Source organism: Jaculus jaculus, chromosome 10 (assembly GCF_020740685.1).
Source record: "Jaculus jaculus isolate mJacJac1 chromosome 10, mJacJac1.mat.Y.cur, whole genome shotgun sequence".
NCBI classification, from domain to species: Eukaryota; Metazoa; Chordata; class Mammalia; order Rodentia; family Dipodidae; genus Jaculus; species Jaculus jaculus.
Genome location: NC_059111.1, coordinates 51,149,711 through 51,173,504, shown reverse-complemented (window position 1 = coordinate 51,173,504; position 23,794 = coordinate 51,149,711). Strand labels below are relative to the sequence as shown.

The window sequence follows — 23,794 nt, the reverse complement described above, 5'->3', positions numbered from 1 at the left end:
AAGAAATCTTAGATGTTAGTTTGCTTGATAAGCAAGTATTCTAGTGGATCAGATGGAATAATTTACTGGCAAATTCTAAACTTCAACCAAGTAACATATACAATCAATAAAAACCAGCACAAAGTATGCAATTGTGGGGATTAAAACAGACAGGTATGCATACAAAGCCAAAATCCCTAAGGGCATATGTTGTCCTCCACTCTTAAATCTTCTCAGCTGGGAGGTAGAGATTTCTGTTCTGAATTGGGTTCCAGGTCAACCTAGATCTGGATCAGACCCTGCCCCCAACAATGACAGAAGAAAAAAACAAACAAACAAACAAACAAAAAAACACCAAAGGCCCTGTATATATGAAAGCACCAAAGGAAATAAAATTCAACCCCCAAATACAGGTTATTTGAAAATGGTAAAGCCAACCAAGGAAAGAGAGATTAGCTCTTGCAGACTGTATACCTGCTTTTGGGGGGGGTGAGATGGGGCTTTCTTTGTCAGTCAGCCACATTACCTTTTGTGGTTCTTCCAGTCTCACCAATGCTGACTGTCCACCTTGATCCCTCAGTGTTGTGCTGTGCAGCTGTACCTCTGATCTGATCTGCTGGCTGTGCTTCCACTGGGGGCTGAGTGCTGGAGGTTTGCTGTTCTGATGGTGGGGGATGGGAGAGTTCAGACTTGTAGAGTTGTTCACACTTTCAGTAGCTCTTTAGTTGATCTCAGTTGTCTTTCCTTCAGATTTCTTAACTTTGCAAGAAAACTGATTGAGTTGAAAAATCTGCGGCTTGATCTCTGCTGCTGCTGCTGCCTGGCTTGCAGGGCGGAACTGCCTCAGGCAGTCAAGGTTGGATAAGCTGAGATCACTGTTGGTGGGATTCTGGCCATTTTCTTCCTTTCTGGTTGCTCTTGGTCTCTGCGGCTTCCCCACTGTGTCTAAGAATAACCTATACTCCTTCACTTTTCAGAAGAAGAGTGTATTTTGCTGGGGTTTTGCTTAAATCCCTCTCTAGGCTGGTTTGGCATGGCTGCTAAGCAGCCGTCTTACCCAGAAGTCTGGCTTCACCCTTTCACTTCCCTCAGGAAAGCAGTGTTGCACCTCAATTCATCAGAAACATTAGGCCATGCAAATATTTTAATAGATACTATAAAGAAGTGGCATAGAAAACTAAAACAGATTGCACTGCTTACTTTGTAGCTGTCATTCTTTGCCCTCCCTGGGTCAAATACTTAGAACCTGGTTTCACTCCAATTAAAATCATTTTATCTGCTATTGATTGGGAAAAAAAAAAAAAAACAAAAACAAACTGTTGCCAACTTTTATGACCTGTCAGTATAATGTATTGTCTATAAGTAAGTTTAAACTTTTATTTTTAAAAGGGAGATTTAAAAATTAAGGTTTTGTCATATCTATGTCTACAGCAACAACTGTATATTGGATCTAATGCTGGAGTTGCCCAGCTTCCCCTGCACCGCTGTGATGTTTATGGCAAAGCCTGTGCGGAGTGCTGCCTTGCACGGGACCCCTACTGTGCCTGGGATGGCTCATCATGTTCCCGCTACTTTCCCACTGCAAAGAGGTAGGAGCAATATTAAATTAACTGATTAAACATCTGTTAATAGCTTCATTTGATTTAATTATTAGAACAGCTTTTTCAAGTAAACATTTCAAATTCCTCTGCTGAATAAAAGAATAGGAAACCAAGTGGAAGGTAGTTGACCTGCTTTTTTATATTACTATTTATATTTTGTTGTTTGTTTTATTTTTTCTTAAAATTGTCAAAATAATGAGAAAACTGTATAGTAAGAAAAATGGGTACTAAATGTAATAGAACACATGGCTTTTTGTAAAGCACTAGAGGACTTTTATTATAGCCCAAGGATATCACAGAATTTTTACACTTGAAAGATAAATGCTTTTAAAGTTCATTTTACAGAGGTAGAACCTGAGGATTATAGGCATAGAGAAAGTCACTAACAGAAAACTGAGTAAAGACTAGGCAGTGTACACTTTAACCAAAATAGTTTTTTGTCCAAAAATGCTTCCTTTTCTGTATCTAGCAACATTCCATACTATTTCTAAAGTTAAATAAGTAAATTTAAATTCTCTGATGAAAATTATCACAGATAGAAGTTTAAGTATGTGTACAATCCCAGGGAGATTAAAAAGGGCCCAATTAAGGGCTGGAGAGATGGCTTAGTGGTTAAGCACTTGCCTGTGAAGCCTAAGGACCCCGGTTCGAGGCTTGGTTCCCCAGGTCCCACGTTAGCCAGATGCACAAGTGGGCGCACGCATCTGGAGTTCATTTGCAGAGGCTGGAAGCCCTGGCGCGCCCATTCTCTCTCTCCCCCTCTATCTGTCTTTCTCTCTGTGTCTGTCGCTCTCAACTAAATAAATAAAAAATTAAAAAAAAAAATTTAAAAAGGGCCCAATTAAAAAGTCAAGACGAATTTGTTTCTAGTCTTAAAAATATTGCACTTATGCATGAGTTATATTGTTTATTAGTCACATTATAAAATACATATCATTTTATGCAATAAATTTTAAACTTTCCATTGAAAAATTTTATACATTGAACATGTTGTACCTTTTTCTCTCTCTCTCTCTTTTTTAAAAATTGTTTTGTACTCAGTGAATACAGTCAAATTGATAGCATTGTTACCTTCCTCCCTGTTCTCGCCCTCCACATGGACCCTCCTTGTTGAGGTATATGGGTCATGCATTGTGGGGTTAGCCATCAGTTATAAGTAGGAGGAAGTGTCTCTGTGTATCATAACTCAATGTGTGACTCTGACATTCTTTTTACCCCCTCTTCTGTAAATATCCCTAGGCCATGTTGGGTTCATTTTAGGTCTACTTCAGTGATGAGGTATTGGGAGCCTCTGTGTCTCTGGATATCTGATTTGGGGGGGTTGATTGTTCTCTGTGTCAATCTCCTTCACCCTTCTGCTGGTACCAGGTTCACCAAGAAAACAGCACCCTTGCTTGTTTTGCCAATTATTCTTAGTTTCAGCTGGGGCCCTTTTGGGGTATGATCACATGGTTCTCTCCTTGGATCTGTGTCAATCTGAAGAAAAGCAGATTCTCCAATGTAAAGTTAGTACCAGATAAATGGGAAACCCATTATCTTTTAGAGAGAATTTAATAGGTATAGGCCCTCTTGTAGCCCATGATTGGTGGTAGTTTGATAATGAAGAGTGGGCTCATTTTGGGGTATGGTTCTGACTTGTTTCCTAGCTCCAGCCCTGAGTTCTGTTCCAAAGAGTGGATAAATTACCAAATCAAGAATGGTTGGTTTCCCACTATGGCTGTGCTCCACTACTGCACTTGTGTGAGCACCACGACAGGTTATTTGCTGCTAAGCAGTTAGACCATGAGTTGCTTGGACAGATATTGGTCATTTTCCCCCATTCATCCATATAGCACCTTCTGGCACTAGATGCACTAACTGTCTGGGGACTGACTCTCTTTCACTTCTTGCCATGTCACTCCATGTTATGTGCCAACAGCATATGGTGTCTTCTGCAGTAAGGTCTTACCACTAACCTTTGGTGGGTCATGGGTACTCTGACAGAAATCTGTCTTTTAGGGGAAACTGTAGGTCTCTCTGAAAAAGAACTCACTGTGGATGACAGCCACATGCTGTTACTGGGAGTTATAGGTCACCACCCAAGAAGAAAAGGAAGAAAAAGAGAAGTAATATAAAAGAGTTAGAGAGAAAACAGAGAGAGAGAAGCAGTAGAAGATTGAGGTCTGTCTTCATTGTTCATTATTGTCTCCAATAGAAACAACAAAAAATACCTTGGAATAATATTAACTAAGGAAGTGAAAGATCTATACAATGAAAACGTAAAAATACTCAGAACAGAAATTTAGGAGGACTTGAGAAAATGGAAGACCTCCCATGCTCTTGGATAGGCAGAATTAACATTGTGAAAATGGCAATCCTACCAAAGGCAATATACAAATTTAAAATAATTCCAATCAAAATCCCAACATTGCTCTTCACAGAGATAGAAAAAATGATTTCAAAATTCATATGGAAATGCAAAAGGCCTCAGATATCCAAGCATATGCTCATCAAAAGACGTACCTCTGGAGGCGTCACCATATCTGATCTGAAGCTATATTACAAAGCCATAGTAATAAAAATAGCATTGTACTGGCATAAAAATAGGAGTATAGACCAATGGAATAGAATTGAGGACCTGAGCTTTTTATCAAGCAACTACAGCTACTTGATGTTTGACAAAGGCCTTAATATAGGCTGGGAAAAAGACAGCATTAGGCTGGAGAGATGGCTTAGCTGTAAAGCACTTGCCTGTGAAGCCTAAGGACTCTGGTTCAAGGCTCGATTCCCCAGGACCCATGTTAGCCAAATGCACAAGGGGGTGCACACATATGGAGTTCATTTGCAGTGGCTGGAAGCCCTTCCCATCCTCTATAGGAATGAGAAAAGACTTCCTGAACAAAATCTATCTATAGGAATGAGATCATCTATCTATAGGAATGAGAAAAGACTTCCTGAACAAAATCCCAGTAGCACAGGATCTTAAACAATAACTCGACCAATGGGGTCACATGAAGTTGAAAAGTTTCTTCACAGACAAACATACAATAAGCAAATCCAATAGATTACTTACAGAATGGGAGAAAATATTTGCTGAATATTCAACTGACAGAGGCCTAATCTCTAGAATCTACATGTTGTACTTTTATTGATAACCTTATATATGAAGATAATGTAATTTTAGCATAATCCTCTCCAGATATCTTATATTGTCCCCATCTTTCCTATCTTCCTTCACTAAACCTCTTCTTTCCAACTAGACTGTCTTCTGTTTTGGCGTCTTATTTTTTTTAATCATCCTCCATCATACATGATAGAACCTTGATGGGTCCATTATGATGTAGCAGCCAACTCATGTCTAAGAAACAATACTCCAAAGAACTACTTTCTAGCCTGTGGCTCTTACATTCTTTCTACAATGTTTCCTGAGCCTTGGAGGGAGTGACATAGATGTTTCATTTAATACTGAGTACTCAAGCACTTTGATGACTTTTGACTATAGTCACTACCATCTGCCAAAAAAAAAAGGCATAAATTAGCACTAACATAAATAATTAGAGGGCAATTTTATAGACACACATACCAACTTAGCCAAACAATAGTAGTAGCTTCCCCATGAGGGCCTATTACATGCACTGGCTTTTAATTAGGTTTTCAGTGCCAAGCATGAATTCCCTCCTGTGGAAGGTGTCTCAAATCCAGTGAGAGAGCACTAGTGGGCACAGTCTTTCCTGGGTGGCAAGATTGCAGGATCCATGACTGGTTCAGACTGTTGATGATTTTTCTCCACCAGCTAACTGCTTAACACTCTCCAGCCTTATCACTGCCATCCATAAGAGAAGTAGCTTCAAGCTGGGTTTCACCTTGATTTCTCTATGTTCTGTTAAAGTGGTGTGTAGTATCTTCAGAAAGATGATCTTACCATCTAATTCTGTTTGGTCAGCCAAGAGCATTGGTAATAGTTTGTATTATTATGAGGGTTTCAATGGCCTCCCTGACCAACAGTTCATGGGAAGGGATCCCACTCCAATCACTGGAATTTTCCTCTAACAACCTAATGGCTTTGGGGGTAGCATTGTCTACCTCTACATGGTACTGCTCAGACTCTTCATTTAGTTATAAATATATATATATATATATTTTTCCCCCTGGGATAAAGCAATTTTTTTTAATTTATTAGTTTTCTTTTCAGTAAATACAGGCTTTGGTATCATTATTTAGGCTCATCTGTGATCTACCCCTCCCATTAGACCCTCCTTGTTAATGAAAATGGGTCGTGCATTGTGGAGTTAGCCCCCAGTTATTGGTATGATAAATGTCTCTGCAAATCATGACCCAACATGTGACTCTGACATTCTTTCCGCCCCCTCTTCCGCAAGATTTCCCTGAGCCATGTTGGGTTCATTTTTGGTCTGCTTCAGTGCTGAGGTGTTGGGAGCCTCTGAGGCTCTGGCTCTCTGATTTGGTAGGAGTTGATTTTTCTCTGCTTTGATCTCCTTCCCCTTTGTGCTGGTATCCAGTTCACAGGAAAACATCACCCTTGCTTATTTCGCCAGTTGTCCTTAGTTTCAGTTGAGCCCCTTTTGAGGTATGTTGGGGCAGCTCTCTTCTTAGGATCTGCATCTATCTGGAAAAGAGAAGCAGATCCTCCAACGGAGAGTAAGTTAGCACCTGGAAAATTGAGATAACACTTACTTTTTTGATAGACAGTATGATAGGTTTAGGCCCTCTTATACCCCGTGATTGATGGTAGCTTGATATTGTAGAGTGGGCTTGTGTTTGGGTATGGTTCTGACTTGTTTCCCAGTACCAGCTATGGGTCTAGTACCACTGAGTAGATCAGTTAGCCAAATCAAGAGCAATTGATTCCTCACCATGGCTGTGTACCACTATTGCACTTGTGTGGGCATCACATCCGGTTATTTGTTGCTAATTAGGTTAAACAATGTGTTGCTTGGACAGATCTTAGTCATTTCCCCCAGTCGCCTATGTAGCACCTTCTGGCACTAGACACGCTGACTGTTTGGGGAGTTATATATTTTTTTTTAATGAGCTAACAAAGAAGCAAGTTTTAATATGGATTTTTCATGTGTTTGACCCAAGCAATTTTAACTATCACTCTATTATCACCACTCTGTATTCAGGGTTTGAATTTGAACTATAAAATACATAAAAATATCTATCTGCATATTTTTACATATGAAGTACCCATATATTCTTTGTTTATTTTCAAAGCAGGGTCTCACTGTAGCCCAGATTGACCTGGTACTCACTCTGTAGACCCAGGCTGGCCTTGAACTCATAGTGATACTCCTACCTCAGCAACCCCCAAGTGCTGAGATTGAAGGTGTGCACCACCAGACTGGACTCAATATATGTATATATTCTTGATAATATTTAAAAATATTTTATATAAATAAGAACTTATTAACAATGATGTATTTGGTGTAACAAAACTACAACTTACTATATGGCAAATTGATTAGGAATGAGCATTTCATCATTTAATGTAATATTTTTAGGTAATACTTTCAATACTACAGATGCTAAATCTGCAGAAAAATTGGTTTACTTGTGCTTTAAAAAAATCTAAAAAAAAAATTATTTTTATAAAATAGCCAGCTCATCATATTCTGTAGTTGTCACTGATGGCTACCTTTCTCTACTGATAGCTACTGTTTAAGGAAGAAGCAATGATGGATAGATGGATGGATGGATAACTTAGTATCTTCTTAATATAGAACTGAGCTTTAGGCATATAATAGGAAACAGTGTTTCTAAGTTACTGAATTTTAGGAGCAATATAATTTATTTTGTTTGTTTGTTTTTCGAGGTAGGGTCTCACTCTAGTACAGGCTGACCTGGAATTCACTATGGAGTCTCAGGGTGGCCTCAAACTCACGGCAATCCTCCTACCTCTGCCTCCCAAGTGCTAGGATTAAAGACGTGCACCACCATGCCCGGTTTAGGAGCAATATAATTTTGTTAATTGTTACTATATCTTATACTTTTAATAAGCTGCAAATATGGGTCTTTATGGTTAAAGGTACATTCAACAACATTTGGATTATTTAAAATGTTTGGAAAGAAGGCCAGGCATGGTAGCAAATTCCAGCACTTGAGAGGCAGAGGTAGGACAATCATCTGGAGTTCACAGCTCCCTTAAGATTACAAAGTAAATTCCAAATCAGCCTGGGCTAGAGGAAGACCCTACCTCAATAAAAAAACAAACAAACAGAAAACAAATAAAATGTTTGGAAACATATTAGAGGAAAATATGGACCTATTATCTACTTAAGTCCTTCAATACAAATCTCAAATTATATAACTATTAAAGTATCTGTATAATCCTATAGTTGGAACAAAGACTCATGCTGATATTAAATGAAAAATGTACTAACTCAGACCACATGAGAAGCACAGTTTTCTTAATCTTTATGCATTTCAAGTTGACATGATTATGTTTATTGCTTTCATAATATTTTAGAATTTTAAGTTAGAAAAAAATGTTTGAGGATAATATTTATTGATTAAAGAAAATGTGGATACTTTAATAAATACCAATGTATAGTCGTTGCTTAATACTTTTTAAATACTTAAGATTAAAATGTTATGCTTCTTGAAATCATTTTTCTTCAGGGAACTTTCATGCTCCTCAAAAATATGGAGTTCATGTTTGAACTAAAAAAGATTATAATTCCATCATAGGAAATAATAATGAATAGCATTCCTTGATTGAGTGATAAGCCTTTTGAATGTTAAACTTTGTTTCACAAGGAAGGAGATTAAAAAAGAAGGCATAGCTAATACTTTTTAAGTCAAAACCTGCATTTTAAGTATTTGAAAGTGTTTATTGCATACTTACAATTCAAAATTAAAAGAATTTTCATTGACACATTATTGTTATGCCTTTAGATTTTACTTAATTCAATTTCATGTGCCTGACTCTACTTGGGTCTATAAAAAGGATGTGTGGACATCTTCCAATTTACATATTCTTTGTGATGGCATTTTTCTAAAGCTTAAGTGATAGTGAAAAAGGTTTCCCCAAATGCTTTGCAGTTCAAATTTCACAAATTCTCTTGCTAGCTCAATTTTGAAACGTGCACATCTATTTGATAGTCTCACTATTTCTACAAATAGAAAGCTATAAGTACTTTAGACATCTAACATTATAAACATAGTAACAAATTCCATACTTGCAATTTTCAATGGCCTGTAAGACGTGTTGCATAATGATAGTTAAGTTTGTAGCAAGACAGTAGCCATTAATATAAGTGTAAAAAATGAAAGGTCAAGTGTGCCGAATTGTTTTCTCTCTCCATTCATATTTAGCCTCTCTTCAGTCCACACATCTTCTTAGTATCTAATGGTAAGAACCTTCCTCCTCCTCCTATTGGCCATTAGCAACTTCCATAAAATTATATTCAACTGCATGAAATCTCATAAAATCTTAACAGAATAATGTGCAAGAAATTGGTTTATATTTTTATACACAAATCTTCCTTTTCTTTTAAAGGTGAGCTTATCTTTTTCTCCCCTTCCTAGAAAAGGAGGGCTGGCCTTGCCTTAAGTTCAACATCTATAGTTGCTTTTCTTCAAATGACAGGTCAATTGTTTCACAAAATAACCATATGATAAGCTAGATATGGATATATGCTTGTAAGCTCAGCACTCAGGAGGCAGAGGCAGGTGGGTCATTAGAGGTCACTTCTGGTTACACAGCAAATACCAGACCAATCATGGATATATTGGGATATTATGCCTCAAAAAAAAAAAAAAAGGAAGAAAAAGAAAGAAATCAAGCAAGCAAGCTGGAAGTATAGCACAGATGTAGAGCCCTTACAACAGACCAGGAGGGTAATCGCTAGAATAAAAGGAAAGACATAGAGGAAGAGAGAGAGAACAAAGAGAGGGAGGAAGGGAAGGAGAGAGAGAGGGAAAGGAAGGATGGATTGAAGGAAGGAAGAAAGCATAAAAGGAAGGAAGGAAAAATACTAACACTATGTATCTCACAAAAAGTCTACTTCAGGATTGTGTACAAGCATTATCGGAGGATTACTATTATGTGGATTTTAATTTTAAAGACAGGCCCCATGTTGGTAACCAGAAAAAGAAAGTTTAATTCTTTTTATTACAGATATTCTTAGAAATTAAGCCTGAATATTCTCAATGTTCGATTTATTATTCAATAAATCTGGTACCAAAAAGCCATTAATTCTATTACTGAAAGTTCTAGATTTTATTTAACAGTTCTAATTGTATGCATGTCTTTCCCATGTTGACTATCTCAAAAAACGAACTGCAGCCCTAAGTTTGGATGCAAGCACATCTCTTCCTATAACTTTTTAATATCTTTGGTATAGACATTTATTCCTCTGTATGTGTTTGATATGCATGTGTGTATGCATGCTTGTATGTGTGAACACAAGTGTGTGCAGGTGTACATGCGTGTGTATACATGCAGAGGCCAGAGTACAAATTCGCATACTATTTTTGAGATAGTATCTCTTATTGTCTGGGAACTCATCAAAAAGACTAAGCTGGCTGGTCAGCAAGCTCAAAAGACTCCACCTTCTCAGCACTGGGATTACAGACAAGCACCACTGTACCTGGCATTTTACATTGGTACTGGAATCCAAATTCAAGTCCTTATGCTTGTGAGGCAAACACGTTACTCACCAAGCTACTACTTCCCAGCCCTTTGTATATGTTGATTTTTTATTTTTATGAGAAATTCATAGTGGGAAATTGACGTACAATAATGCATCTTAAATGTAATTGTTTTAGACGCACGAGACGACAAGATATAAGAAATGGAGACCCACTGACTCACTGTTCAGACTCACAGCACCATGGTAAGTCATAGTTTTCAATGTGACAACTTTAAACACTGGACTGAACTAATAATGCATACTCAGACACCCATAAAGTGCACATACCCTTCTTGCAATAATAAAATGCAACTGAAGGGGGAAAATTGGGCAAAAAGAAAAAAAAAAAAAGCTTAAAGATACATCTCATAATCACAGATATGGCAAGTTGGCAACATAGATATTGGTAATGTGTAAAGCTCAACATTATCATATAAACAAAAATAAGCAATATTTAGTTACATACTTTTGTGTATACTAGCTGCCATAGGAAACAGGTAACAAAACTATTCATTAAAAATATATCAAGGAGGGCTGGAGAGATGGTGTAGCACTGATGGCACTTGCCTGCAAAGCCTAAGGACTCATGTTCAGCTCTAAAGATCCCATCTAAGCTAGATGCACAAGAGGAAGCAAGTGTACAGGGTTGCACATGCACACAAAATGGCACACATATCTGGAGTTCAATTGAAATGGCTAGAGACCATTGCATACTAATTCTCTCTCTCTCTCTCTCTCTCTCTCTCTCTCTCTCTCTCTCTTGTTCTCACTTTCTCACTCTTGCTCTTTCTCTACCTCATAAAAAACTATCAGAGTAAATTTCAAATAAGTCTCAAAATAGACCAATTCATCTCATGTTTCTGTCCTTATGCCTTCAAAACAAGCCAACATTTTACAGATTGAATTATCTCCCCTTCCATGAAATAGATTTTTATTCTTCATACTTATGTGAAATCCCTTAGTGGAAAGTACAGATATATAATACAACTGATGATATAAACCCAGTATGTTCTTCTTGGGTATACTAGCCAAGTAGTCCAAGATGGAATGACTTTACACTGAGTTACTTGTTGTATAGTTCCCTAAACTGGGCAATTAGGTCCAAATTCATTTTATGCTTCCTGTAAAATGTCAAGACAGTTTAAATGTCAAAGTTGCCTATTCCTGAAACTTCAACCAACCATCATTTAAATGGTAGTAACACTGTAATGCTAACTTACCTCCCCACTTCAGCAGTTTATGAAAATAATGATGAGGTTATGCTTCCCTCTGCTGGGGAATCTTATCAATGGCATTGCTAATGAACAATTCACAGCTAAACAATACCTAATGTACAAAATGTGAACAGTGTAACTAAATGCAGCTATTCTGTTCACTATTTGGGGGACTTTTACCTTAATTACAAAAGCATACCTGTCATTTGTGGACAATTAATTTAGATTTGCTTTATTAAGTAGGTGTGTAGAATATCCACATTTTAAGAATGGTAAGAAAACACTAGTACAGGTAGTACACAGCCATGCCTTCCATAATGTGAAGGTACTGGCCTCTGACTCATGATTCCTCAGCAGCATTGCCAGGAAGGAACAGATGTCAACCATTATTGCAGCCAGCCTTGGTACTACATGCTATAAACTTTTCTTGCCAAGGACTTCCCTGTTTGTCAGCATCTTGATTTTAAAGAAGTAAAAGACACATAAATTAGAATGCATGTTTTGTTCGGTTGTCCCTGCATTTACATAGTAGTCCTATTGACATACTCTCCCTAGACTTTTCAAGTGGTATATTTATATTGGACAATAGATTTTAACTATTTTTCCACATCTATTTCATGTAAAATACTGAATTATAACCCACGCACTTCTATTAATGAGGGATTATGAGATGTTAACTTGTTATATTAAAGATTATACTTGATGGTATTTTGAAAATTGATGACAATAATCAGAAATGGCAGAAGCAGTAAGATTTCAGTTGTACTTATTTCCAAGAAAATTATAATCTCCATATCAATATGAATTTTGTTATTTTGCTCATATATTTTTAGAGCTACAATTGATATAATATCATGAATATTACAGGCATTCATTAACTTGTTCAGAACAAATATGAATAATATCTAAAAACTTCAAATAACAATATAGTGACTTATTATCTTTGTTGTCCAGTAGAGAATTTAACTAAGTAGAATCTATTATTTATCTTGAAAATGTTTTGTATTCTACATTATTTTATCAATATCATATGCAGAAATAAAACCTCTTCTTAAGAAATATTATGGGGGCTGGAGAGATGGCTCAGCAGTTAAGGTACTTGTGTGCAAACTTGACAACCTTGGTTCAATTACCCAGTACCCACATAAAACCAGATGCACAAAGTGGCATATGCATCTAGAATTTGTTTGCAGCCATTAGAGACCCTGACATGCCCATTCTCATTCCCTGTCTCTCTCTCTCTCTCTCTCTCTTCTGTCTGTCTCTCTTTCATAGGAAATAAAAAATAATTTTTAGGGGCTAGAGAGATGGCTTAGCAGTTAAGAGCTTGTCTGTGAAGCCTAAGTACCCTGGTTCAAGGCTCAATTCCCCAGGACCCACGTTAGCCAGATGCACAAGGGGGCACATCCATCTGGAGTTCGTTTGCAGTGGCTGGAGGCTGGAGGCTCTGGCTTGCCCATTCTCCCTCTCTCTCTTTCTCTCTACCTCTTTCTCTTTCACTTTCAAATAAATAAATAAACATAAAACAAAAAAATTTAAAAAATAATTTTTAAAAGTCTTAAATCTAAATATCATCAAATAACTAAGAATAATTTATCATATACCATGATTGAAATGTTTTAAGAATTTTATATATATATATATATATATATATATATATATATATATATGCATTTATGTATATAATCTATGAGTTCATCTAGTTGGTTAATAATCCAGTCCCCTTTTAGATGAAAATACTCTTTCAAAATAATGTGTATGCTAAAGATAGGAGTGTTTTATATATATAAATGGTAAAAAAGAAATATTTTATAGTGATGCTGGATAAATGTTGTTGGTCATTGAATGAATGGCCACTGGGTAATGTTACCAGCTTTGAAGATGTGTTCTGATGACTTTAAAGTAGATATAGCTTATGAAAATTGGTTCTATAAAATGTCTTAGCTATAGATAATAGTCTGTGTGAATGAAGTTTCTTCCTAATATTTGACTCAGTATACATATTGTAAGATGAAAGGGAATCTCCATTGCTTAAAATGATAGAAGCTTTTTTATGTTTAAATTTTCTGACTTTTATTAATTTATTGGGGGTAAACAACTCTAATATTTGAGGGAGGGAAGGACAAAAGTTCACTAGAAGCTTTGCACTTCTTTGAAGACCTCTATCTTCCTTGGCTGCTTATGTTGCTAATTGAGCAAACATAAAACATCTGCACCATCGATTACAGTAGATCTCACATGTCTGGACTAAGGCATGCATTCCTATATGGCCAGGCTAGTCTTCCCATTAAGGACCAGTGAATTATCTTGGAATAGCTAATGTCAATATCTTAAAGTAAAATGGGCCCAAATCCAGAGCCCAGCCTTGTTCAAATCATGTCTGTTGTCTTGCTAATGTTACTTCTCACATTCAATAAACTATATTTGCTCATATGGAAACATATAAAAATATGACATTTTTTTTAGGGAATGTTCCTAAGCAACCTGAAACCAAATTATATGCATTGGTATGATCATTTCCAGCTGTAACAATAAACATCTCCTCTAACACTATATATTTTACATATTCTGAGGTTTTCATTATGTAGCTATATACATATATACATATATGAATATACATATGTATATACAACCCATATATATATGGAATAACTCTGAATTAAGGTGGAAGAAATTTCCCTTCAGATGAAACCACAACACACTCCCCAAATATTTCCTACTTGTATAAAGCAGCAGTGAGCGAGTTGTCCAACTGAAATAAACCCAGCCCTACTTTCCTTGATCCCAACACATACTTTACCAGTGCTGACCATTCATCTAAAAATCTTAATGTCAAAACCTGACAGTTTATGGGAGTCAATAGCTCTCGTCTCTCAATCACACCTCAGAATGAGAAATCTCAAGTTATTTCCAGTCTGTTCCCTTAACAAAATAAAAAAATAAAATAAAATAAAAATGCTATGCAAAGAACTGGAACTTGTCCAACTTTGCATTGAAGGAAATGACAGCCAAGTCAGTTTACCTCTAAACTGCTTCCTATCCCTCTTTCCTCGCATGCCAAAATGAGCTATATTATGATTTATCTCTCCAGAAAGGAAAAAGCCACAACATAAGTACCAATATTTTAAAAAATCATAACACCATCTTAAATTTCTGGATTTTTGAAATATTTTATGTCCTATCTTCTAAAGTAATGGTATCATTGAATTTCACCTCCTAATAGTTTTCTTGGCTGTTCTTTATGCATATGTTTCCATTTCAGAAACTCATAATAAAATTTCCACAGAATTTAATCTTCTAAGTGCTTTCCACAGCTAGCCCATCTCAATTTATGTCTTGATTGGCATAAAATCATACCCAAATTTCAAACAGTATCGTTGGTAGTTACATGATTATGGTCTAGAGATACATAAACTTAGTATTTTGCAGTACTGCTTACCTTACTCCCTTGCAAATACAGACATGAGAATTTAGCCCAAAGAGGAGCCTTCAAACTTGATATAGGAAATGTTATACTTTATGTGCCCAGGTTTAATAAATTTCCTAATATCAAGTATAAGGAATATACTATATAATATAAATCACTATTTTATGCATTACCCCTAGGAAAACATGATTCCAGCATCAAACTGGAAGACAAAATGGTACAGATTAAAGGAAAAATCAGCTTCCCTGCAAGGGAAGGAACCAAGAAGAATTGTCTATGTCAGTCATAAGCATGAGTAGTGGGAAAATGGGAGAAAACCACTCCTTGATACTTAGCTTCTGATTTCACACTAATTGAGTAGACCCAGAACTTCAGACAAAGGTATAATTTTAAGGGATGGAAAGATGGCTTAGCATATAAAGCAGTGGCTTTATACCACAACCCATGTACAAGTCAGAAACCAGCCAATCATGCTGAAGGCAGGGAAGGCAGAGACAGGGAAAGGACACAGAAACACATGTTGTACAGCTAGCCAGGATAAGACAGCAGTGAGCAAGGAACAATGAGGTCCTGCCTCAAATGAGGAGGAAGGTGAGACTCAGCACCAGAAAATTGTCTTCTAAACTATATATGAACCATGGCATGCATTCACCCACATCACACATATGGACACACACACACACACATGTACACACACACATGTGTGAACACTAAAAACAAAAAGATAATAGAGGATAACATAGCCACATCACACATACAAGCATACATGTACACACAAATGCACACACACATGAACACTAAAAATACTGGCTATTACATACTGAGCAGAACTAAGAAAATATTTGGGAAGAAGATGTATCTTCAACTCAGAACAAGAGCAATCGAAAGGCACTTTCTGATATCAGAATTGTTAAACACTAAATGTCATCCTAAAATCAAATCATGATAGTATTTTTTCTAGCATTTTTGTAGATACTTTTGATAATCAGCAAAGTTATCTATAATGTTACCTTAGGCAAATAACTTAATTTTTTAAGCACCAAATTTGTGTGAGGCACAGAGATGTATAGAATAAAGAGGCTTGTTCTAATTCTGTTTTTTTTTCTCCTTCCTAAGTTCTTAAGTATCTCATCCAAAATCATTTGTCTGTGAATGCACAGTTTAGTTATTATAAAGTAAGTCTTCAAACTTTCTATAATATTTTTAGTTCAGCAAGCTATAACAATGAAATATTAAAATACAGTATGGTGTTTTTGTTATTGTCCATGGGTGGTTTATGCTTCAGCAAATGGGTTTTTTCTATCTCCTATCATATTTCCTGAGGAAATGTAAATGAAATATTAAGCACTGTTTCCTGTGTTTTTTTAAGTAAAGATTCCTATTGTAAATTTGCTCTGGCATATAGATTATTTGTGCTTTCTTTGGTAATTCATCCACCATTAAGTCATGAAAATAAAATGTAACAGATGTTCCACATAGATGAACAAATGTTGTGGTAGATACCTTTATATTGTTAGGAGTTTTTTAATATACCTTTTAAAGCACCAGTTTTTTTTATTTATTTATTTTTTATTTATTTGTGAGAGAACGAGAGCGAGAGAGAGTGGGTAAACCAAGGCCTCCAACCACTGCAAACAAACTCCAGATGCATGTACCACCTTGTGCATCTGGCTTATGTGGGTCCTGAGGAATTGAACCGAGGTCCTTTGGCTTTGCAGGCAAATGCCTTATCCTCTAAGCCATCTCTCCAGCCCGTTTTTGTTTTTAACATTTGACTTTCAGCTTTTTCTAAACTAAAATACATTGCAGGCTAAGATATTAGGTAAGTATAATTAAGCTATAACTAAAACTACTCATGGTTTGGGGAGATGGCTCAGCCTTTAAAGCCTCTTGCTTGAAAAGGCTGCCATCCCAAGTTCATTTCCCCAACACCTAAGTAAAGCCTTAGATACAAATAAGATACAAAATGGCTCATGTATCTCTGATTTCATGCCACCTACAACATGGAAGACAGAGCCAGGAGAATCAGAAGCTCATCACAAGCTAATCTAAAGATGTTTACAGTGTGACAGTTTGTTTGCAGTAGTAAGAAACCCTGTCTCAAAGAAAATGTAGCACAGATACCTTAAAGTTGTTTTTCCACATGCATGCACACTATGGCACACACACACACACACACACACACACACACACACATCACTTAAAAGTCTATTCAAAGAGTTTCATGCTTTACATCATAATATTTATCAATATATTTAAAATAATATTTAAACATAACATAGTAGCCAGGTGTGGTGGCTCATGCCTTTAATCCCAGCATGTGGGGGGCAGAGGTAGGAGTATCGCCATGAGTATAAGGCCACATTGTGAATAACAGGTCAGCCTGGGCTAAAGCAAGACTGAACCTCAAAAAAAAAAAAAAAAAGGAAAAGAAAAGAAAAGAAAAGTAACATAATGACTATATTTTTCTAGCAATATCTTTCCATTTCATTTTAGCGCTCTATATGACAACAAGCATATTTTTAAGGACAAGTCCATATACCTATTTAGATGCAACGAATGTTGAAAATTACATGAATTTCATGATTCCTCATGTTATATCCTGGTTGGTAATTACTTCCTATTACCAAACACATATCTTAACTTAGGGCCTAAGACAAATTAGTTTAAATTTGTGTTGGTTTTATCAAGTTGATATTACTTGTTTTCACTGTTTATTTTGTTGAGTGTATTTGTATTTGTCAGTTCATATTTAATTAACTTCATTTATGTTGGTTACATTTTTCAGTAGATGGACTAAACAGACATCACTGTGCTTTCATATACAGGCACACATGTGATACATTCCATTAACACAGAGGCTCTAGTCGCTAGAGTCATTACACTAAGCCCTGGAAAAACATGACACAGAGCCTTCGGTTGATCATTTAATAAGCACAGTTTCTTTTACATACTGTAAAGATATTTTAGAATTTTTTTTTCTTCATTGAGAACTTTAGTACATGAGCATATTATAACTTTATCACAACCTCCTCCCCTTACCCTTATTTTCTTCTCTCCCCCAATGCAGTTACATGGAATTAACTTTCTTTTTTTGCAAGTATTCCTTCTTCTGTTTTGATGTTATACCTTTTTGCCTTCTTCCATCATTATATCAAATAGTAGGTGGGATCAATACTGAATGGGACTTATGGTGGTAGTAACTACCACTGTAAAGTCAAGAATGCATCAATTAGTTTATATCTGGAAGATAGTATCCCAAAGGAACTTGTTAACTTAGTACCTTAATATTAAGATACCTTAATATGTAAATTCAAAATAACATATAAGGCTATATTGACATTTTTTTTCATTTATAAAATTTTAAATTATCTCATGAGAAGTTTACTCATCCATGAAGTGCCTGTGAGATGCTGCTTCTTATGGTTGTTGTCAATCACATAGTCTTGCCTGTTGGTAACATTCTTGAATTTTGGGAAATGGTCATCTAGACACCAGTAGAGAAATTTATATGCAAGTAGCTCACTACTATTATTTTCCTACTCCACAGAAGCTCTTGGGCAATATTTCATTCCTTCAATTGCTTAAGATTTCACTTAAGCTGAAGATTATAGAGAAACTACTGGGATTTGATTTTTCTTTATATAATTTAGGAAATGTTTATATTACTCAGTAACTAAATAACTGACATGAATATTAAAAATAATTTGCAGACATTTTTTCTCTTCTATATTATTTGGCTTTTCTATTTATTTATGAAATTCATCTTTTAATAAAAGGGAGTAAGATACCAAAATCTCACATCAGAAATTAAAGAATGAATGAAATTATGGTTCCCAACTTCATTTATCCCTGTCTCTCATATCTGACATCTAATTTTCCAAGATTGTTACATTATTCACATTTAAATCTTAGAAGATATTTATGGGGTTAAAATGCAGAATGAAATAAATTGGAAGTTGAAATATGATACCTCTTGTTATGACTATACTGGAAAAGAATCAAATGCTACATAAGGCCTTTAGCAACATGATATTTCTGGACAAATGATGGATATCATGACTTTCTTGTTGTTACAAAAGGAAGCAATTTGTTTAACTTCTTTCTATTCTCCCATTCTTCTTTATTAGCCTCATTTCATTTCCATAAATTATCCCACTAAAAGAGGAAATGATTAATTGAAGATTGTTTCCTTATAAACATTATTTCTTGTCATTAGCAGCTGGAACATACTGAAACTTCATGTTATACAAACAATGTGGTGCTTTCTAAATAATTTTAATATTTAGTTTCTTTCAACTATTGTGATCTAATTATTCAGATTACAGAACCCTTGGGAATGTATTTTACTGGTTTAATAACTACACTGCTATTATGTACTGCCAATTTTCACAACAAAAGATTGTATGCAAAGCAGCTGTTTTTTTAGGTGTGAAACGTATTTTAAAATGTGTTTGAGTTACATGGCTTTCTTTCTGGGCTCTTTAAAATTATTCATGAGCCTTTAGTTGTATATGTTTCCAGGAAGATGTGAGAAAATATGCACATGACTTTCAAATCCCTTTCTTAATATTTAAAAAAAATTGGTTTTATTTATTTATTGAGAGTGACAGACAGAGTGAGAAAGAGGCAGATAGAAAGAAAGAGAATGCTAGGGCCTCCAGCCACTGCAAATGTACTCCAGTTGTGTGCGCCCCCTTGTGCATCTGGCTAATGTGGGTCCTGGGGAATCGAGCCTCAGACCAGGGTCCTTAGGCTTCACAAGCAAGCGCTTAACTGCTAAGCCATCTCTCCAGCCCCCTTTTATATTATTTTATGTTTAGAATCTTGATAATAGAGTTTACTTGACTCTTGACTACTCATTGTCTGTTCATACCATGTGATAAATCAAACCTTTGTCACATTTTTAATATTAACTAATGTTGGAATACTTAACATCTCTCAGCAGTATACCAAATATATTCTATCACAATTAGTGTTATCATTCCTAAGTCCTTTTTTATTGATGGACCTTTTAGTCTTTTCTTTTATATACATGAAATGCCTTATAAATATTAAAGGTACATGAGTTTTTTGTTTCCAATTTGGTATATACTTAGATTTGCCATTCAGAAAGCATCTTCTGAGTGTTTACATTTGCCTGAGATAACTAGTTAAACAGTAATTATAGCAAACATCATAGCATATACTCTAAAGCGGTATGTATGTTTAGATGCACTGGGGCAGAGGTTATTTTCTTTGCTGGCTATGGAGGAAGTAGGATGGACATTAGAAAGCACATCAGCATTTTTCTTGGTATAGATTCCCAGTACGATATTATAAATTTTAACTGACACTTTCAGCTATTTGCAACAGTAATAAAATTAACATTCTTTGACATTATGTACAATCATTACTGTTTCCATGCACTATAGTCAATATATTTAAAGTCATTATAAGCTTAACTGTTGACAACTGGTAAATTATCTATCTAATATTCTTAAGATAATTTGGAATTATTTATTTTTATTAAAGAAAGATAAAGTTTAAAAAAAAGGCAAAATGATAGAGAACAAAAAACATCATACTGTAAGAATATGTTTAACAAGAAGTAATAAGGATATGACATATATGTGCTTTGTCAGTTTTTGTAAGAAAATAATGTGTGGAAATATGATCATAAAGTTCATTTTTTAAATCAGTGTTTTTAAGAGAATCTCAGTGTTTCCTAAAACTACAGACCAGAAATAAAACTTTCCCAAAGGCAATCATGTAGAAAACACTGCAATATGGCAGACACCATACTCAACCAAATGGAACATAAATACAGTGAGTAACACCATACAGTATTGCCTGTGGTCTCAATCAGCCTAGACAAGGGGGACTCCTCCAGACACAACACAATAGACTCAGTTATCCATTAACACCCTGTATTCCAGAACAGCTGCTCTCAGGCCAATTGGCTTAACCCAGGAGTACATTTTAGATTATACTTACCCTGAATATTCAAGGTTTCATGTCCTTCAGGAAATGTTCAGTTAACAGTACGTCTTTGGTTAAGTATTTGATTTATATTGAGCATCTGTGAATTCAGTATATTATGTGAAAGTTGAACATAGCTATACTATGCTACTGTACATATGCAAATATGTTTACTGGCATGCATCTTCAACTTGATACTTTGTCCAATAACTAAAGATAAAACAAAATATCCAGTATGATGAGAATAGATAGAATCAAAATATTTCTTCTATTTATAGCTCTTTGGAGAGAGGTGCTAAGCAAAAAAAGAGAGAGAAAAGTGAAATCGAGAGAAGCATATCATAATGGATCTTATCTTTTCCAACATTTATGCTGTTGACTATTAAGTGCTTATGGAAGAAAATTCTGGCATGACAGTGAATAGTTGAATTCCTACTTATAATTATTTTGAAAGTATTTGCTATGTATCTATAAAACATCAAGTGAAGGGGAAACAAAATGTTAAAATCTACAGATTTCTGCATCTGAGTACCCAAATGGAGGGTGCTTGGCTGAAGCCAGCTTAGGAGAAGGTGATGGTGGGAACGTCCTAATACAGAGAAAATAGGAGAGGTAATTCCATTCAATACCAAGTGAAACTTTACAATCATGGCTGATGGCAAATACACTTACCCAACCTAATTGGAAGAATTTCTAACCCAAGAAATACAATATTACTTCTATGTTGACAATGATCTATAGTAATGATAATAGGATCTTAAGTTTCACTGGCTACTAGAAGATGTTTCTTATTATTTTGTTGTTGTTGTTGGACTAACAGGAGCAAATAAAAGGGTCATCTCATGGGAGAAAGAATCCTTATGATACCAGCAAGAGTAGTTGAAACAAACCAACCAAAGGCATTAAGCCAGTGAGCCAAATGACTCAACTGCAGTTTTCTCATTCCAGGGTGGTAGAACTTGAAAGTCCTTGTGTATTCAAGAAAACTATCAAATATTACTACATTAGGCCAAAAAAAAAAAAAAAACTCAGTATGAATTCCTTGTCAAATCTTTAACTGTAGACAAGTAGCAGACAAATTGTTTTGATATTTTTGTTGTTGTTTTTGTTTTTTGAGGTAGGGTTTCACTGGCTGACCTGGCTTTCACTATGTACTCTGAGTGTGGCCTCAAACTCACAGCGATCTCCCTAACTCTGCCTCCTGAGTGCTAGGATTAAAGGTATATGCCACAACACCTGGCCTGTTTTTATTTTAAATAAGAAAGCATCTATGATTCAGGTGATTTTTTTTCCAGTACTTTAATACAATTTTACTTCAAGTTTCCTGGAATGATTAGAAATATGTCATATAATTGGGAAAATAAATCCAAGTTGGACACTGATCATCCAAAGAATATACCCTCTCATGTTGGACTCTTCCATTATATAAGTCGCATCACTCTTCTTAGTTAATGCCTACTGATGTGTGGAAGGGTATAGGCAAAGTTCCATGAGAACAATGTCATAGGTCTTAGACATCTGTAGAAGAGTCACTGCTACCATAGTTTCCAAAATGAGAAAGGTGAGCCAAAGGGACAAGGCTGCAGAGTGAGGACAGTCTGGCTTATTCCTCGTTTTTAAATCTAGTAGTGTTTTCTCTGTCATCATGTTCACTGTTGCATTATTATTCAGTCACAGAGAGAAACTGAATGAAAGAGTAAAAGTATTTCCTGATCAAACAATTTTATACTGCAGAATAATTAGCAGGAAAAAATGTAATCAGTGTAAATAGTACTGACTTCTACGACATGACATTCTAATTGTTCATGGTCATCTATGGTCTACTTCCAGCCCCTGATGCACATATAGGATTTGGGCTTACCTCTGTGCAGGGAGTAGACGTCTTATGAAGTAGGAAAGCAACATGTACCACATTTATTCAAAATGCCCCAATTCTGATGAAAAAAACACCAAAATTTACTGAAGACCTTAACACAAAGAATATATGTATATTGAAAAGAATTAAATATTACTGCTTCTTTGCATTGCAGTCTTTCCCATTTCCAGGAAATTGACCTTTTCAATTAAAAAAGACAGATATGGGCTGGAGATATGGCTTAGCGGTTAAGCACTTGCCTGTGAAGCCTAAGGACCCTGGTTCCAGGCTCGGTTCCCCAGGTCCCACGTTAGCCAGATGCACAAGGGGGCGCATGCCTCTGGAGTTCGTTTGCAGTGGCTGGAAGCCCTGGCATGCCCATTATCTCTCTCTCTCCCTCTATCTATCTTTCTCTCTGTGTCTGTCACTCTCAAATAAATAAATAAATAAATAAATAGAAGACAGATATTTTCCAGTACCAGCAGTATTATGTTTCACAGGTAGGCCAGTTGAGTGGCAGGCACTGAGGATGACGCCCTGAAGGTGGCAAATGGCAGCAGAAGGTCCTGCAGCAGGCTGAGGTTTGGGTCATCAGACACATAGGCCACACTCAGGGACTGCAGAGAAGCAGGGCTATGGGAAGCTTTAAACTTGGGTAAGCAAATCCTGCTGGTTATGACAAACAAAGAGTACTAAGTGTATTAAGATAAGAGTAAAACTGTCAAAATGATGCCAAAATGAGGACAACAGTTTTTAAATTAAAATACTAGCTGAGTTGGAAGTAGAGAACAGAAAGCGAACATCTTTCTACACTGCCAAGTTTGTGTGCATGTGAAAATTTATTTATTATTTTCTAAATTAATTTAATGAGTTTCATATTGCATACAATGTCATAATGGAAACAGGATTGCACAGGATAAGACAGAGTTTGTTCTCTCAATGAGTTTTCCTAGATTCTTTATGTCACATAATGGAAACAGGATTGCGCAGGATAAGACAGAGTTTGTTCTCTCAATGAGTTTTCCTAGATTCTTTATGTCACACTGTTGGTGTCAGCTGTGTTCCACTTACCACGTTGAAGGAGGTCACATAAAGGGTAAAATAACAGAGACTTAATCAGGAAA

At 35.8% G+C, this 23,794-nt stretch overlaps 1 protein-coding gene across 2 annotated transcripts in view; it reads left to right on the top strand.

Annotated features, from left to right (window-relative positions):
• Sema3a (semaphorin 3A) overlaps positions 1-23,794 on the top strand; it is a 427,884-nt gene that overhangs the window by 397,779 nt on the left and 6,311 nt on the right. For both annotated transcript variants that reach the window (XM_045160315.1, XM_045160316.1), the window contains exons 15-16: positions 1,411-1,568; positions 10,350-10,417. In XM_045160315.1, the coding sequence (XP_045016250.1) occupies positions 1,411-1,568; positions 10,350-10,417 (226 nt within the window). The remainder of the gene's footprint in view (positions 1-1,410; positions 1,569-10,349; positions 10,418-23,794) is intronic.